Source organism: Pangasianodon hypophthalmus, chromosome 4, assembly GCF_027358585.1.
Source record: "Pangasianodon hypophthalmus isolate fPanHyp1 chromosome 4, fPanHyp1.pri, whole genome shotgun sequence".
Lineage (NCBI taxonomy): Eukaryota > Metazoa > Chordata > Actinopteri > Siluriformes > Pangasiidae > Pangasianodon > Pangasianodon hypophthalmus.
In genome coordinates, this window is record NC_069713.1 from 22,738,101 (window position 1) to 22,758,194 (window position 20,094).

Genomic DNA, 20,094 nt, shown 5'->3' on the forward strand with positions numbered 1-20,094 from the left:
TTCAAGGAAGATTTTTTCAAAATTTAAGTATGTGATTAAACTCATTAACAACAAAGACCTTTCTACCCATCTTTATCAAGGGTACCAATCATTCTGGAGGCAGCTGTAAGTTTCCTAAACATATTATTGTTAGTACACATATAAGTGAACAAGAAGATTACTTGATACTCGAAGTACTTTTCTGCAGGTGTACTTAGATATGTTAGTATGTACATAATAAATTGTAAGTACTGTATATTTGCCACTTAGTGTACTTCTCTTCAAGTATATACTATCTGTAAGAAATGTAGATAAACTTATTCAATACTTGAATAATCCTTTTTTGGTAATATTTTGTATTTCTAGTGTCGATGTTGAATCTGTTCACTGTAACTCTAATGTGCAACTGGTTTCTGACTGTGTTTTTCTGTAGTTTGGTGCATATTTGTTCAAGTTTAGACATGTTTTTTTTCTGTCATTTTGTTTCCTCATTTCCTTTCTCCCCTAGTTAGTCAGACAGCTTAACAAAGTCTTTGTCGATCCAGCTGAGCCACAGCCAGCCCTCGTCCTCCTTGACAGTGACCTTGAAATTCTGACATTTTGCTTTTATTTTGGGCTGTCTCATATTCTCTATGTCCTTTTGTTAAAGCTCATTCCCCTTCTCTTTGTGTTTCTGTCTTTCACTCTTCACCATAGCTGTTTTGCAATCTGCCTTTTCTTCTGCTGTCTCTCATTACTACTCCTGAGAGATAAGGATGAGGGATGCAGTAGGAATTAGAGCACACAGGCTTTGAGGTATACTCCATAATGAGATGGCCAGTAGGAGTGTACACAAGCCTAGTTTGTCATGCTCGATCGATCAAGGGTGATGGACAATTTGATCAACGGCAACAAAACCAAAGCGGGATCATAATCTATAGTCTGTTCTATTCTGTTCTAAGTCTATGAATCAACTTCCCTGTGTAAATCTGTAGGGAGTTAACTATCATTAGAAGGTGGGAGGTGCATTAATTTATAGTCAAGCCCAAAATATTGTACAAAATAGAGTGATTCAAAATATCCACACATACAGTTAAAGTAATTATTCACTTTTCCTCTAACTAAAATCATTCTTATGAGAACATCTTTTAAATAATAGTATTTTTTCATCCCTAAGGGGAGGAAACGCTTAAAATATGGTGGTGGATTTTTTTATGCTTTGGGTGCTATTTTTACAGCTAGTTGTCCTGGAGCTCTTATGAAGTATTGGGATATTTTAGCCCAAAGCCTGGTTGCCTCTGCCAGGAGGTTAGCTGTAGATGGATCTTTCAACAATGATGGAGTTGCCTATAGAAGGAGATTCATGAAATGGCACATAATTAAATGTTGAATAACAAATATCAGATTTTGCCTTTAGCTTTAGAATCAGATTAAGGTAATGTGAGTGGTGTCATCTGCGTTAAACAGCTAGTGGTCTGATTTAACCTCAAGCTAACATGTTTCTGGGGGTATACTATTGAATACAAATACATTATTAAGAATAATGTGTTCTCAACAGATGCAAATACAAATAGTAGGCACACCATTTATTTTGGGGTTTTTTTAGGTGAATTTGTACGAATGTTGACTGCTGTGGCAGAGCTCTAAACTTTAGACACCAGATTTCTTCTGTCCTTGAGGTTCCAAGCATGTTGCATGTTCACTGGCCGTGGATTGAGTGCAGCAGCATGTCTGTTGCTTTCAGCAATGGCAGGGAAATTTGCCCTGCTACTTTAACTCTGTTTGCGCTGTTTGGGACCATTGGTCCGAGTGGTCTCGGAGCTGCTCAATCCTCTGTGTGGCGCTTGTGCAAATATGATTTCGGTTTAAGATTTCCTTTTTTAAAATGTCAAATCCCAGTAGAGCTGCCATTCCACAAAGCTCACACAGACAATATTTCTGTTGAGGTTTCCGAAAAAGTAATTTAATTCATTAAACTTGCATTTGTGCCTGGTTTTCATCATTCAAAATCATATGGGCACTATAAAGAAACGCTGCTTTATTTGTTGTTATGTATTGTGTATACTATGAAAAAAAAATGCTTCTTTTATAGATATAGGCCACACCTACTTTCGTTTCAAATCTAAATACAGACACACATCCAGATTGAAATACACCCCTAATAAACAAACAGTTCTGAACTGAGCATGTAGCTAAAATACCATATTCCATGGACTACAAATCACACTGGATTATAACACCCCCTTAAATTCTGCCTTATTTTTATTTGTTTATTTTATTTGTTTTCATTGTCTCAGAAGCTAATAGAGGACAAAAATCATTTCGTATATTGTGTAGCTCCCATGTTCGTCATGACTAATGGCCCAGGTGTGTTTATTCGCTTCATACTTACTCAGGTAGCTACAAACCCTTGTAAATCTGCTTCATATTAACATACATGTTTAATGTGTTTTACCGGCCAAACCATCCTCTCATTAAAATAACACTGAATTCCTCTTCATAACACCAGTAATCCTTGGAGGAGACCAGTTCCTTCTGATGCATGCTGCTGTTGGCCTCCAATAAATAACATGTGAGTCATAGCTTGTAATCTCAGTTTTCGTGTCTGCTGTCAGCCTTCAAGTCGCCACAGTACATAACCATCACAGCAGGATCTCTCACTGTGTCCACGGCCACGTGACACACACTCATCGTTTCATCATTGTAAAGCTGTGTTTAAAGCCAGCACATAAACTGACGACGAATAGCATATGTCAACTTGCAGCTGCATATATATCCTATGTTTGATGTGAAAATCATTTTTAACACATTTGTAGTGGAGAGTATTACCTAATGTATTTGGAGATGTGTTAATCATGCAATCATTGACTCAAAATACATGTTCCTGTCAGTGTGTTTCAGGAAGACCCAGCAAAAGTAGAAAACCAGCAGGCAGATCAGCAAAAAAAAAAAAAAAAAAAAAACACTGTACTGTACAGTATTAATGCTGTGTGTGTGCACTCTTAAGTACCATCTGTATTTTGTCATTTGCACTACCATGGTAACTTGCCCTTACGCCTCATTCAGAACTTGTCCCCAAGCACAGTACTGACTAATTACTACATGCACCTTCTATATTTGCACTGAGCTGGTCTCTACTTTCTCTACCTCATACCTTGCACATGTGTATGTATATATCTCTACCTCCATTTTCAGGGGCTCAAAGGTATTTGGACAAAGTGACATAATTGTAAATATAACCATAATTTTAATACTTGGATGAAAATCCTTCGCAGTCAATGACTGTCTGAAGTCTGGAGCCCGTGTTCTCAAAACTCAAATTCTGAGTTTCCTCCCTGGAGATGCTTTGCCAGGCCTTCACTGCAGCCACCTTCAGTTCAGTTGCTGCTTGTTTGTGGGTCTTTCTGCCTTCAGTCTTGTCTTCAGTAAGTGAAAAGCATGCTCTATTGGGTTGAGATCAGGCGACTGACTTGGCCATTGAAGAATATTTCATTTCTTTGCCTTCAAAAAGTCTTGAGTTGCTTTCGCAGTATGTTTAGGGTCATTATCCACCTGCACTGTGAAGCGGTGTCCTATCAGTTTTGTAGCATTTGGCTGAATGTGAGTAGAGAGTACAGCCCTATACACCTCAGAATTCATCTTGCCACCTCTGTCAGCAGTCACATCATCAATAAACACCAGTGAGCCCGTTCCATTGGCAGCCATACATGTCCATGCCATAACACTGCTTCCACCATGTTTGACACATGATGTGGTATACTTTGGATCATGAGCTGTTCCTTTCTTTCGCCATACTTTTCTCTTCCTGTCATTCTGGTACAAGTTAATCTTGGTTTCATCAGTCCAAAGAATCTTATTCCAGAATATGGGAGGCTTTTTTAGATGTTTTCTGGCAAAGTCTAATCTGGCTTTCCTGTTCTTGAATGTTACCAGTGGTTTGCACCTTGTTGTAAACCCTCTGTATTTACGTTCATAAAGGCATCTCTTGGTTGTAGATTTTGACAATGATATGCCTACATTCTCCAGAGTATTCTTGGCTTCTGTTGATGTTGTGAAGGGGTTTTTCTTCACCAAGGAAAGGATTCTGTGATCATCCACTTTAGTTATCTTCCGTGGTCTTCCAGGCCAAATGAAATGGCTGTAATTCCTAAATGGTAAATGCCATATTTTTGTGGAACCTCTTAAAATAAAGCTTAAAGTCTACACTTTGATCACATCTTGTTTTATTTCAAATCCATTGTGGTGGGGTATAAAAGCAAAATCACAAAAACTCCATCATTGTCCAAATACTTCTGGACCTGACTGTATATACACAGTACTGTGCAGAAGTCTTAGGCACCCTATCTTTTTTTAGTACAAACTTTGTTATAGATTTTTATTTTATGACTTCTACATTATTGATTCAGTACAAAAACATTTTAGACTTCTAAATATTAGTTTTCCAGCACAAAATTAAATGTTACAGAAAAATGTTTGTATGTCAGTAAAGAAAGCAGCATGTTACATAAGAGACACTTTTCAGACAAAAAAACGTAATGAAGGCTGCTGGGTTTTGCTGCAGGAATAAGAAGCAAGTGTGACAGTCAAAGTCTCAAGGAGAACTGTAGCAGGTTCTGCAAGATGCTCAATAAAACTTACAGCCAATTTCCTTATAAAAGTGCACTAACTGTACCTGAGACTACTATTTGTTTTTTAAAAGCGAATGATCATCACACCAAATATTGACTTTGTTTCATTTATTACTGTTTACTGCTCTTTATAGTATTTTTTTAAATGTAGAAACATTTAATTTCGTTATTTTTGAAGGCATCTTTGCTCTACAGCATTTCTTTGCATGTGCCTAAGATTTTTGCACAGTACTGTATATTATATATATATAGACATATGGCTATTAGATGCTAAAGATGCTAAACTACATTTTGTTGGCTCTGTACTCATACTCTGCACATTGACAATAAAGTTGAATCTAATCTAATCTTATATAAAGATTAAAAAAAAAATAAAAGAAGTCAGCAAGCCACCTAATGCAGTATTGATACCACTGTCATGGCCAATCTCTCATATACAAATGGATCTAGGGCTGTTTGCCACTATATAGATCCCAAATGCAGTTTCAGACAGCACTTTCATTAGCGTTTTTTGTTTCTCCTCCTGAGGCGTCTGAACGGTTTGTAGATATGTCTTCTTTTTTGGTCGAGTGCTATTTCTTCAGGCTCTCGATTATGTCTCCATTTTTTCTATTTGGTTCCAGTTTCGTTCAGTTGAGTTGAAACGACGATATTACGTTGTGATGTAGTGTCCGCTATTAGGACTGGAATGGCACACATTTCTCGCCACATTTCTCTTTCTCCTTCACCTCCTCACCTTTCCGATGCCTCCTATTTTTTTCTTTTCTTTTTTATTTTCCATCCCACTGCTATGTCCTACCTCCGTCATTCTATTCTCCAATTTTCCTATCAGTGTCCCCCTGCCTCTGTGCGTATTGGAAAGGAGACACAAGGCTAAGACAATCCAGCTGGCGTCTCTGAGATCTCAAAGTTGCCAACAACACAGCGTCCAGAGGAACCAGCTGCTGCTAATCAATGCCAAAGACTTTTAGCATCACAGAAAACTCCTGATTAATGTCCAAACAGAGATGGACTTAAGAAGCTGGTGTTTGTGTTGGACCGAGGGAGAGGGTGCGAGTGTCTGTTGGTGTGTCTGAGTCAGTGATTGCATGCAGCAAGAAAGCATGTAGTGACGTAAACAGAAGCTAAACATGAAGCCGAAAATTTCCAACCCTGTAGTTTAGAGAAAAAAGAACAGCATAGCTTTTATAAAAAGTACATTATATTGTCAGGGCATTGTTGTTGGAAGTGGAAAGTACTTGAATAGTCATACTTAATTACTATACTTATTCTGTCACCTATTTTGGCATATTTATACGTTACTAGCATATGATTGATGATTGGATACTTGTACTCTTACCTAATTGCATTTCCAAGAAAAAAAAAAGTACTTCTCACTTCTTAGATTATTATTTAGACCTTTAAAGTACTCGTTACAAATCTCAAAGGTCTGTTCTTCTCTCATCTAGCCAATGACTGTTATACAGTATATCTATATACTGAATGTACCACTATATATCGATCAAATGGGAACATTTTAGCATCCAGTCTAGTTCATCAATATAGAAAAACTATCAAGAATCATACCAAATTGTAATCTGTGGTGACCTTCTCATGCTACACAATGTAGTTAGTGCTCTAGCTCTTTGTGTGCATCTCAATTTGGACAAATCTCCAGGTTGCAGTGGTGAATTTGAGGACGTGTGCCCTGGGCCCTATCTCAGTAAAATGTTTCAGTATGCTGGAGTAAGCAAAGACTCATATATAATGAGGCATCTCCTTTGCCTCCCTGTGAGGCATGAACTCTATTTAATTTGACAAAAGCATGTTGAGGTTTTGCTAATTTGTATACATGAACTGGCTATATTTAACTAAGTTGGTCTGTGTTCTTTGCTAATGCCAGGTTACACTAGCATTACATTACATTACATTACAGTAGCTAACATAAATGACTTAGCAGCAAGTCAAATTCTACCTAATGGTAAATATTGCAAAAGTACAGAGATTGAATGATGTTTTCAACCCAAATGGCATAGTTGCTTCCAAAGAAAAACTTCTAACAGTTTTAGGTAAGTAATAAAAGTTATTTTTCAAAAGCTAACTTAATTTCATCATTTAAAACTTTTTACTTTGTAACACCTGATTACATTTAAAAGTAGCAACATTTAAAAAAAACTTTTTCCTTGAGTACATCTTTGGCTGGATACGTCCACTTTTAAGTGAGTAAGATTTGGACACATTATCTATACTTCCATTCAAATATAATTTCTTGGTACTTTGCCCACCCCTGATTATTAGAATTGTAAGGTTTTCCAAACTTTTGTTGTTAATCTCAAATATTATTGTTATACATATGGTATTTACATGCAGCTGAATATTTGTGACAATCCCATATTACACCACAATATTGCTTAGTATACAACAGGTATAAATATCGTTGCATTCCAGTTTTTTTATCTTCATGGTAATAAAAGTTAGTCATACAATTAATTTTCCAATAGAGCTTTTATAATTCTTGAGGTTACATATCACCTACAGAGTCTAGAAAGTCCAGTCCAGTCCAGTCCAGGCTTACGAATAGAATAATTCTTGCAGTGTTTTTACTCTCCCTGGAAACTGGAGTCCTACAAAGCTAAATGAAAGTGAACACCATAGTATCCTCAAAACAACCTGAACAGTAAACTGTGGGATGACAGCTGACATGCTGGTATCTTTTTTTTTTGCACTGACTAGCAGCTGTGTTTATGAGTCTATCATAAAAATACTGAACAAGAGTTACCATGGTAACTGCGCTCCAAAAAATATATAAATAAATAAATATTTCCACACCATTCACATTTGTTAAAGACCAGTTGGATGTTCAGCAGCACTACTGGAAACACGTTCTGGTGAAAGATAAGACTAAAGTTAAATGTACTCACTTATGATTAGAGAAAATCAAATATAGCAGATGGACACTGAACCCTCACCTCTACTGTGACGCCTGGCGGCGGGAGTACAATGGTGTCTGGTGTCTCTGATTTATCAAGGCAGATATGTCTGAAGTATGTCTAAAATGACCAAGTCACAATCCTGACCTGAATCCCATTAAAATACTGTGTTGTGATGTGAAGCAGGTCCCTCAAGCAAGATACCCCCCACCAAACAAAACATCTACGTACATCTAGTTTTATTCTAGCTTCATGTGAAATGTTATTAACAATAAGGGAAGTTTCCTACAGCAATTTATTTGTGATAAGCAGCGATGGCACCCATCCAATATCCAGGATCGGTACTGGATTTGATTTGAGTTGATCCAGTCCTGAAACAAATGAAAACGATTGGAATTGGGTTGGTTGATTGTATTTTGATTGTATTTTTTGTTCACATTTATTTTTTATTATATTTATAGTTTATGCTTTATGATATTTGCAACATGTGATTTTTGTGTGAACACTGCGTTTCTATGTAAGTTGTATTTTTATTTATGTGTTTTTTTCAATATTTTTAATATTTTTCAGTTCAAAAAAGCTTAACACTTAAAGCTTAGTAGTTTTTTAATTAAAAAAACATATCAGATGGATTTTAGCTCAAGGTTTTAGTATATGTATCAATATTGGAAAAAGAGAAAGTAATATACCTTGCATTAACATGCCTTTTGTAATTATGTCGCATATTACCACATTTACAGAGCTCTCGTTGCAATCTGAAATAAACCAGATTAGCTGGAGCACCTGCAGAATGATGAGACAATATCCACTCATGTGTACAGAATGCAGATATTTCATGTCCAGATATTGATATACAGATGCAAATGTGAAGTTTGTGCATGCTGCGAATCAGACAGGCTCTGGCTTTGTCTCTCTCTGCAGGAGGACACAGATCACAACTATTACACATCAAAGACCTACGGCCCTAACGATCCCATGAGCAAAGAATTATGGGTGAACATTGATCAGATGGACAAGGAGAAAGTGAAGATCCATGGAATCCTGTCCAACACACACAGACAAGCAGCAGTAAGTCTTCACACCCATACACAAGCAATCATCACACAGATTTGGAGGTTAGACAATGACAATGACCACACACACAGACAAGTGCATGTTCTCAAAAAGCATAGCATCATTTCCTCATTGTTAGTATGACTCGCTTGGCCTGTTGTTCTCCGGCTGTGTAAATGCGGGAACAAATGGAGTGTATAGAAAAGTACAAAAAGCCCTTGTGTCAACATGCTCTATTTTATCGTAATAGGAAATGATTTTAGTTCACTGTAGCACATTATCCTCTGTAAACAAAAGAAACCACAATCCACAGACTGAGCTTTGATACAACATTTAAGTTTAAGCTGATCATTTACTTAAGTAGAGTCACATTTGCTCTGGCTGACCACACATTTAGTCCACTGGTGTATATTTACAGTTAATTGCTCTTTTTGATCTCCCTACCACCTTCTCTCTAATATCAGTGTCTCAGCGTGCCACTAGACATAATGTTCCTACCTTGATGATAATGTGTGTTCATTTTATTATTTTTTGTTCACACAGCGGGTCAACCTGTCGTTTGATTTCCCCTTTTATGGACATTTTCTCAGGGAGATCACTGTGGCAACTGGCGGTAAGGGAACCAGATTCTTGAGCTTCTTGCGCGTGTGTGTGTGTGCATGTGTCTGTGTGTGTGTACATGAAATTGGAGTTTATTAACAGAATTCATGTTAATAATCAAAGTAACAGTGTTTTTTTTTTAGTTGTTGTTGTGGTTGTTGCTGGTTTCATATTTAAGGATGACACTAATTGCTTGGTATTGTTATAAAAAGCTGCACTTGTTAGAGAGCCTGGAACTCTTTGTTATTAACCATCACCAACATCCATCTACCTTTCTTATTTATCTAATTTCCAGACATTTTGACTGATGTTGCAAGTACTCACCTCTCAGCTATATCATCAAAACTCTCTAACTTTTAGAGACAGATTCCAATGAACATTCTTCTTATCCAGTGGCTGTATTTTGCTTCAAAAACTTTGCTCATCATCTCACGGTGTTCAAAAGTTTGTCCCTCCATTGGAAACTGGTGTATAGACGTGTGTATATGCAAAAGAACACAGAGCCAATCCAACTGCAAGATGCTGAAGCTTGTGGCCCAAAAAAGTGTACGAAATATCAGGTTGGTTAGGCTGAAACCTGGCTGCACCATTTTTGACCCCATTCTGTATAAATTCTAGAGACTGTTCTGAATAATCCCAGGAGATCAGCAGTTTGAAATACTTGAAATACTCAAGCTAGCCCATCTGGCACCAAAAAAAATGCAATGGTCAAAGTCACTGAAATCACATTTTTTTCTCCATTCTCATGTTTGCTGTGAACATTACCTGAAGGACTTGACCTCTATCGCATAATTTTATGCATCGCACTGCTGCCACATGATTACCTGGTTGTATAATTGCATGAATGAGCAGGGGTACAGGTGTTTCTATTAAAGTAGGGCAGTGGTAGCTCAGTGGTTAAAACACTAGCCTAGTGCTCAGAAGGTTGTGAGGTCAAGTCCCAGCACTACCTAGCTGCCCCTGCTGGGCCCTTGAGTAAGGCCCTTAACTGCTCAGTTGTATAAAATGAGATAAATATAAGTTGCTCTGGATAAGGGCATCTGCTAAATGCCCTAAAGGTTAAAAAAAAGTAAAGTGGTCAATATTTTTATGATGTATTTATGTCACATGTTGTTGTAACATGCTGCACTTGACAGGTTTGTGACTGAAACAGGAAGCACATGCTATAAACCACTATGCTGTGCTTGTCCTATGGAAATGAGCTGTTTTACTGTGGATGAGCGTCCATGCTGCCTGCCAGGTCTGCATATTATGTGAAAAGCAGCATATGTGTGTAGGAGGTGCAGGGCTATAGGTTATATTGTGCTGTGATAGGGTTGGCCTGTTTCTCTGTGATTATGCTTTAAAAAGCCAAGCACAGGCATTTTTTCTAGAGCAGCATTTGTCCCACTTCTGTGTTGTGTGTGAAGCAAGAAGAGAATTTAACTGAAATACAGAAAGCTCTTTCCAAAGATCTGTAATGACTAGCTGTTGAGCTAAATCCAGCATACTACGCTAATGCCATCATTTTCACACTTTCACTCAGTAGCAGCTAAAGTCACTATAGACTGCTGTAACCCTGTCAGCTCCAGATCGAGTTTAAAACAAGAAGATCATTTTTAGCCCATACAGAAGTTCACCTGCCAAGTAAAGCCACCTTACCACCTTAGTTCCTATTCTGCCTCAGCTTCTCTGGCAGCGCTGTGAGCTATCTGTCTGTGTTGCCCTCTTCATCTTAGGTTCCTCTCTCTCTCTTTCTCTCGTCATACTTTTCATGCTGTTTTGAAATAGGCCAACGTTAATCCGCCGTTTTGCCATTTTGGCTACAGGGCGAATCAAATTGCTCATGCTAATTTAACTCGGATGGATGAGAGGGCAAGTGATAAAGAAAACAAGATTATCGTCCTCAGTTTGTAGAAGAGATACAGGACACAGAGAGGGAGATGATTTTTCTAACTCGCTGATGAAGAAAAAATATAACCAATATGCAGAAGGTGTTAGAAACTTCTCCACTGCGGAGCAGCCAGCATGAGAAACCTAGTGAGAAATCCGTTTGAAAGGAATTATGAACTAGACTTTTAGATTCAGAATGTTCTAGGCTGGGCAGCTACCGTAATTATGATAACATTTTAATGAGAGTTTAATGAGAGACAGTCAGGGGGATATGATTAGTTGCTATACCTGTGTACTGAATCATGAAGCTTGTGGTACTGTATTGACTTTTTTTGGAATTGCCATCACAAATGAATCTTGTAATTTTTCATAGTCCAATTTTGGAGCCACTTGCTAAGATATTAAGATTTCTGGAAATGCCTTTATGGAGAACTTATGGCATGTACCTCAGACAACAGTTACTTACCTCCTGAGTCCTAACTGTTCAGTGCTATTTCACTTTAGAACATATTAAATTATTAGAACTAACAATTTAACCCCAGGTTGGTTTATTTATTTATATTTTTGGCCAAAGTATCGACTACACCTGGTATTGGTATTGAAGTCAAAGTTTTGGTATCGTGACAACGCTAGGTCCAGTGGTATATGAATATAATAAATAGGTTTGAACTTGGGTTTGTTTTATTTCTACACCATTGAGCCTGACAGATGAAGAACAGATTTAGCACCCCGGTGGTTCGAACATCAGGCCTCAGAGGAACACCAAAGCCTCTCAGTAAAACCAAATAAATAAATAAATAAATAAAAAGACATCCACCAGATAAGCACATGGACAAATTGCATTAAGATTACAGGTAGAAGGGAAAAATGGAGCACTCCAGTGTGCCATTGGAAGCTCTAACAGGAAATGGCTGATGACTACAAATGTTCAGTCATAAAAAAGGGTACTTCAGGGGTTGTTTGGATAATTAACTTCAAAAGTGGATCTTCTTGGAACCCGCTCTCACAGGGAAATATTTTAGTGTGGGATTCTGTACAGATTCTGGGTTTAGGGATTCTATTCTTGGTTTTGCTAAAGAGTCTGGTCCTTTTCATCTCTAAACATGGTCACATGGCCTACCATGTTTAATCAAATGTTTCAAACAAAACTCTCAAATAACCTTTTAATACATGTGTGACTTTCTTTACCCTTCAAGATTTTGAAGCTTATGGCCTGTATAAATTGTATAAAGGATATCAGGCACTCTGTGAGCCATGGACAGAGGATCTGAGGCTGAGACTAGGGTTGGTGCAGAAGGAGAAACCTTAATGCATTTAACCTTTCTACTGAGCATTCATCTAGCTTGATTTGAATATCTTTATTCTAGATCTAGTTAAATATGACAGACAGTTTGAGCATATGTTGAACTGTTCCTACCTGGAAGTGATCCCTGTTGGAATGTCACTTTTTAAATGAGTAATGTTTGCGTTTCTACCACTTTTGCCTTGCTATTTGTTGTTATTGTTGTTGCTTGGCGCACATCTTGGGAAAAATGTTACTGTCATGTAACGGAGGCAAAGATGGATGCAAGTGCAGATTAAATTTCAATGAGAACAAACAAACAATCAAACGTAGTATAGACATTAGTCACACAAAACAAGAACTATGAACTCGAACCAGGAATACAAGGATTAAGGAATATAAACAAAAGACAACAACATAAGAAAAAAGCAAGACCACTGTGAAACACAAGGCGTGACTCATTAATTAAAATGTGACACAGGTGCAGGCGGTCATGTGACATGCTCCAGCGGGGTGCAGAGGCTGATGGGAAATGTAGTCAGGCAGCCAAGTTGGTGTAACCATGACAGTTACCTTCTCCAAAATCACACCCACCAGAACCAATATACTGTTGATGCATGCAACTCAACAGCATCACATGATCATTTAGTCTAAGAGTTCAGGTGGAGCTGACATGGATATTTTGCTAACAGTATGGAAGAAGGTGGAATGTGTTTTTTTTTTTATTTAAAAAGAAAACAAGTATAAAATTCTGTTGTTGTTTTTTCCTCTGCTTGCTAGGATTTTCTTGTTAGCAATGTTGGTACATCTGTGTAAGTCTCTCAGTTGGGTTTTAGAATTGAAATGTGCTGAAATGATAGTGGTGATAAAATGGTAGCTGCATCTGTTCTTAATCCCGGTTTGCACTTTTTGGAGAGATCTGTATGTGTCTGTGAAACTGATGCTATTCTAAAGAAAAAGTGTTAAAAAAAGAAAGAAAAAAGAAAAAAAGGAAGCGAGTGTCTTCTGGTCCTCCAGTTCATGATTTAATAAATCAAAGCTAAAAAAAAATGCACAAATTGTGATACAGGTTTAGAGATACCAAAAAAAAAAAAATCAGATTCCTCTTTGTAGTTGAGTGACAATTGCTGAAGCTCTGGTGAAAAGGATAATTACAGAAGAAGTCATGAGAGTAGACTGTTCTTTCTCAAAAATGTATCTAATTATGCAAAAACTTGTCATAACAGAGAACGGCGTGTCATCCGTTAAAGCATCGAGGACACCCAGACTAGCATAAACCCTGAACTGTTTCCTCTGAGAGCGACTACAGCGACGGCACTCAGGGAAAAAATGGATGGTCTTGAAACTAATAGTAAGTGATGTAACGTTGGGATGAGTGGATGGAGGAGAGGCGTGTGATAACCCTGACTACTTCTTCATAATCTACCGTATGGATAACTCCATCTCAATGACACGTGGCCTTCAGTGGAGTAATGATGTTGTTTAGGAATAAGGAGCTTGTCTGATATATATGAATGGGGCACAAGGTTAAATAATCTGTTTATACCTATAGCAGCATTTGTTTTGTTCTGGCAGCAGCTCCTTCTTTATTAGTTTTTGCACCTGTCTGAATCTTATTACCTCACCGCTAAAGCTGACCAGTGTCAGGTCTCCATGTGTGTACACCTACTTGAACTGGCATATCTGATTTTATCAGTTCCATGACCCCCTTTGTTAAGCCATACTATACATTCTTATATCTGCTCCTATATCTTATATAAAATTTGGTACTTCAGTACTTGGAAATGTTAGGGAAATCCCAGAAAAGATTAATTGCAGAAAAAATACGAGTGTCCTTTGTTCAACTGCAGCAGACCATATGTATATATATATATATATATATATATATATATATATATATATATATATATATATATATATATATACACACTATATTGCCAAAGGTTTTGGGACGTCTGCCTTTACATGCACATGAACTTTAATGACATTCCATTCTTAATCCGTAGGGTTTAATATGGAGTTGGCCCACCCTTTGCAGCTATAACAGCTTCAACTCTTCTGGGAAGGCTTTCCACAAGGTTTAGGAGTGTGTTTATGGGAATTTTTGACCATTCTTCTAGAAGCACATTTGTGAGGTCAGACACTGATGTTGGGCGAGAAGGCCTGGCTCTCAGTCTCCGCTCTAATTCATCCCAAAGGTGTTCTATCGGGTTGAGGTCAGGACTCTGTGCAGGCCAGTCAAGTTCCTCCACACCAAACTCGCTCATCCATGTCTTTATGGACCTTGCTTTGTTCACTGGTGCACAGTCATGTTGGAAGAGGAAGGGGCCATCCCCAAAATGTTCCCACAAAGTTGGGAGCATGAAATTGTCCAAAATGTCTTGGTATGCTGAAGCATTCAAAGTTCCTTTCACTGGAACTAAGGAGCCAAGCCCAATCCCTGAAAAACAACCCCACACCATAATCCCTCTACGCAAAAGCTCTGTACGCACTGTTGTTGAGCTAATCTGAAGGCCACACGAAGTTTGGAGGTCTGTTGCTATTGACTCTGCAGAAAGTTGGCGACTTCTGCGCACTGTGTGCATCAGCATCCACTGACCCCGCTCTGTGATTTTACGTGGCCTACCACTTCATGGCTGAGTTGCTGTTGTTCCCAGTTGCTTCCACTTTGCTATAATACCACTAATACTTGACCGTGGAATATTTAGTAGTGAGGAAATCTCACGAACTGACTTATTGCACAGGTGCAAACCTATCACGGTACCACGCTGGAATTCACTGAGCTCCTGAGAGCAACCCATTCTTTCACAAATGTTTGTAGAAGCAGTCTGCATGCCTGTGTGCTTGAATTTATACACCTGTAGCCATGGAAGTGATTGGAAGACCTGAATTCAATTATTTGGAGGGGTGTCCCAAAACTTTTGGCAATATATATATATATATATATATATATATATATATATATATATATATATATCCATCCCTACTATTACTATGATACAACATGACTTAAAAAAAAAAACAACACACAAATGCACAGCCATTCCAACCATGCACACAAACGAAACCTAGTGGATCATGTGGTGACAGCATGTGTTTTGGATCATTCTTTGCCTCCTTAGGGCTCTGGGGTAGACAAGATAACATAATGATCACTACTCAGGGAAACACATTATCCTAAATAAGAACCAGACTCAGACAGCACGGCTGGTCAATCACGTGTAAGTGTGAGCTTGTGTCTTTCTTATTTCGGGACATTAGATGAGTGACGCTACTGTTTTTAACAAATCACACAAACTTTCACTACCAAGCTTCCAAACATTTAGAGTAACACAACTATTATTGTTGCACAGTCTTAGGGGTGGTCATTTATAATTGTCATGGGAGCACCTAAGAGGGGCCAAACTACACTACCCATCAGCCCCTGCATGTCACATGTCTCATTAATCACTCACACCCGTTTCCTGTTTCACCTTGATTAGTGCTACTGTTTAAGGTCTAGTTTTTCAGCGTCTCCTCTATCAAGCTACTGTTGTACTGTTGTGTGTGTGCTACAGTATCGCTTATAGTCTGTATGTTTTTTTTGCCTCGTATCCACTATGTTTATGCTTCTTGTTTTCACAGTTTTGGTAATAAATAATCTGCACTTGCATCCGCCTTCATCACTCATACCTGACAGTAATTGAGCTCATGATCAATTAGACTAAGGAATAATGAATGATTAATGATATCAGATCAGCCCAGTTGCAATTAAAGCATCTCTGTATTTATTAGAACACTTGTCAGATTATCTCCACCATTATCAGTGTAGTTGCTGTCATGGATAAATACAAAATCATCCCAGCAGTGGTACTGCACTAGTGACCAGAAGGTTAAAAGTTGAAATCCAATGACTGCCCACTGTTAAGTTCTTAATCACAGCCCTAACTGCAAAATCTTATGTCTCGATTGTATTGCTCTGGATAAAAACATCCGCCAAATTAGACAAATCCCATTTTTATACAAGTGATGTTACTTTTTTTGATTATGGTTTCATTTCAATTATGTAAGCCGCAGAGTGAAGTTGGTGTGTACGTGCTGGAGTAGAACAATATAGGTAGTTACAGTCAACTCCAGAAGTATTGTGAGTAAAATGAACTAAAAGTAATATGTGGATATAATATACTAAAATAATAACATATTCATAGGGTGGGGCATTTCTTTTAACAAAAAAACATTTTCTTTAAGTAGTGTAATGTTTTCTGGAAGAACGCTGGCTTCAGATTTATGTGCATCTCTGCAGTAACTTAGTGAAGCCTCCCCTGGAGTCTCTTCCTGTAATGTGTAAAAAGGATGGAGGCGCTTGTAGAGGGATCATTAACCCTCCACCATGCAGAACATTCCAAATTCATTTATATTCTTAGATTTGCAAATTTGTACTGCCCTCTTCAACTCGCACCACCGGGATTCAGCAGGGTTCAAATCCTGAGACCATAAAAGGGTTGGTCTTGTCTGATTCCGAAACTAAAGAAACAGTAAGTGGTCATAGACAACAGACATTTATTCTTATGAGTTCTTATGAGAACTTAATGTTGTAAGTTCTTATGAGAAGGATTTCTGTTAGAGCAAGGGTAAGTGGTCTCTCTAATTTGAGACATTGTGTCTAATATTTGTATTCTTCTCACCCATTCTCTTGAAGGGTGCCAACAGTTTTGGAGCTGACATTCATTTACAGCATTTAGCAGACATCCTTATTCAGAGCGACTTGCAGAAGTGCTTTGTAGTTACTGTTAAAAACATCCTCATGCTCGTACAAATAGGTCAGGGTCTTAGAATATCATCAGGCTAAAACCCTGTTAGAGAGGACTGTTAGACAGCAATGAAAACAGAACACGCATCTTTTTTAATTAGTGCATACTTAAGTGAAGAGGTGGACTGTAGTCTGCGTTTGAAGACAGTCAGTGACTCAGGGAAAGTTTATTCCACCCCCTGGGTGCTTGTACAGAGAAGAGTCTCTATGCATGTCTTCCTTAGTCTACTTTAATGATACCAAACAGCTTCATACACTCATAGTGAGTGATCTCTCCTTCTCTCTCTCTCTCTCTCTCTCTCTCAGGTGTGGGTACAAGGGGAGATTTTATGCTCTGTAGATGAAGATGAATTAAGGTTACATTTTAATTATTTTATTTATTTATTTATTTATTTATTTATTTATTTATTCCTTTATTATATTCATCCATCCGTTTTCTCCTTCTAACATTATAGTTAGGAAATACAATACAACAATACAATTCATGTTTCTGTCCATCCTTGATCATAAAGGATGTGAAAATAAAAAGGTAACTGTAAAAAAAAAAAAGTCTCTTGCTCTCTCTCTCACACTCAGTGTGTGTGCATATATATGTGTATTTCTTTACCATTTTAACTCTTCTTTATTATTTTGCTTGAGTTTGAATATGAATTTCAAATCCTGTTACTTCAACACACTTTCTTTCTACACCAGAACCAGCATGATATTTTGTATGTTTGTTTCTATGTCAGAATTTGGTATCTTTCCTCGTTCTTTTCCTCTGTCCGCACAGCATGTTTGTGGATTTGAGATAAAGGGAATCGCTAACTGAGAAAACTCAAAAGAAAGAACAGAGTGAATAGTAGAGAAGGAGGGAGATGAAGAGCAAAGGGAAGTAGATGAACCAGGAGCCCTGCACCACGCAGAAATACAGGATTGCGATGATGTATTGGAAAAAGATGAGGAAATATCTTCTTTCCTTCAGTTCTTCAATTCATTCCTCCATTCAGCTAGGAATTGTAAGAAGGTTATCTTACCTTGAATGTAACTTTATGAAAAGAGGCTTGATGGGCTAAGCTAAAGCACAAACAAGACTTTCACCTGAAATTAAATATAGTTCTCTCTCTCTTTGGGCTTTCTGTAGCTTTTTCCATGTTTTCTGCTAAACAACTGACTGAAACACACTTGCAGCACACACACACACACACACACACACACACACACTTGATTCATAATCCACTCTCATAACACACAGTGTTAGCTGTGGTTCGTGACCATAGTTTTTGGTGCTGCAGTACAATGTTAAAATGAATGCATTGGACCTTTGCTATAGGCAACTTTCCAATAATAGGCAGTTATCAATAACAGAGTCAATAACGTACAGTCATCCAGCACACAGTCCAGCAGCTCGTCTGAACAGTTTTTGACGTACCTTTATTCCACTGTGTTTGATATAGAAGGCGTGTTTATATTGCCATTAAGCATGGTTGCCGGGTTTCAGCCAAATTTCCAGCCCAACTACATGAAAATGCACACAAAAGACTTGAAACTAGCCCAGAAAATTCAGCCATTAGAAAAGGGAGACATATTTTTCTTCTTTTTGTCAGCCTTTGCATAGGAATCAAGGTCACCATGGTGTGCACGCATTTCTGATATAAAGACATTATCCACTTAATCCCTCCTTTCCCTTTCCCAAATCTGTGCAGTATATCTTAAAGTAGAAATGGTTCTGTACATCGTAGACACACTGTCTGCACTTACACTTTGCCTTTGTTTGCAGAAATTTGTTAGATTTCATTTAGTTAGTTCTGATACTATGCTGTAATTATTTTCAAATGAGCCCAATGTGTTGTACATTTGACAACCCTGTCAATAACTGTCCTGTCCATTGTATGTGTTGTCCCCCAATTTTAGATGAAATGTCTAGAAATAGCAACATTTTTTATATTGTTGGTCAATCAAAGTAGATAATTAGTTTTGCAACGGAATTTAAAATGTATGAATGAGTACTTGATGAAGATTAACATTCACTGAACAGCTGATATAAGTGTGTGTGTATGTGTGTGTGTGTGTGTGTGTGTGTGTATATATATAGTGTACTCTCAGTGCCGGTCCCAAGCACAGATAAAATGGGAGGGTTGCGTCAGGAAGCGCGTCCAGTATAAAACCTGAAACTAACAGGAGCAGCCAAAAGAACAACAACGTATTTATATATATATTTTGTTGTTCTTTCGGCTGCTCTTGTTAGTTGTTGCCACAGCAGATCATTGGTCCGCATGTTTGGCACAGGTTTTATGCTGGATGCCCTTCCTGACCCTCCCATTTTATCAGTGCTTGGGACCAGCACGGAGAGCACACTATACGTATATAGTGCAGAATGTTTTACTAGGTAGTAACAGGACAGTAGTGAGGTGTTATTCAGGAGGGAATTGACTATTCAAGCCTGCTCTTTTAGCTGAACATTGGAAGCTGACTCATATATCTGAACAGCTGTGACACATTCGCTGAAAATCAGCATTCTGTATTCATTCATGTTCATTTTAATCACATATAGTACAACCATGACCGAAATGCATCAAATGATTCTTATCAGCATCTGAGTTGTTTGGCACAGAATAATAATTTAGAGCCAGTTCTTTGTTTGTGACTGAGACAGCATGACCATCCATCATATTTTGATTATTTTCTCAGTAAAAGGCTTTGATCTATGAACTGCTTGTAACTACAATTTGCCATGAACACAGTAAAATATAGTGGAGAGTCTATTACTAAAAGCATACATGAGATTAATACAAAATAATACAATATTTTTCATTGTAGTTTTTTTATGTATTACAATGTTTATTGTCTAATAACTTATTTTGTATTTCGTTAATAGGTTTTTATATATATTTAAGCTATTGTTTGTGTGTCTTCTCTTTTTTTTAAAAGTTGGACATTTAATTTCTGTACAGTTCTGATAAATGTGCATACAGTATGTGCGCATTATTCCCCTACTGTTTGGCATTTGATTAGCTCTTAGAT

The 20,094-nt window shown here is 37.7% G+C and overlaps 1 protein-coding gene across 2 annotated transcripts in view; it reads left to right on the forward strand.

Annotated features, from left to right (window-relative positions):
- Positions 1 to 20,094, forward strand: part of plxdc2b (plexin domain containing 2b) — a 115,283-nt gene that overhangs the window by 47,308 nt on the left and 47,881 nt on the right. For both annotated transcript variants that reach the window (XM_034303946.2, XM_026936701.3), the window contains exons 3-4: positions 8,417 to 8,563; positions 9,092 to 9,161. In XM_034303946.2, coding sequence (XP_034159837.2) covers positions 8,417 to 8,563; positions 9,092 to 9,161 — 217 coding nt within the window. The remainder of the gene's footprint in view (positions 1 to 8,416; positions 8,564 to 9,091; positions 9,162 to 20,094) is intronic.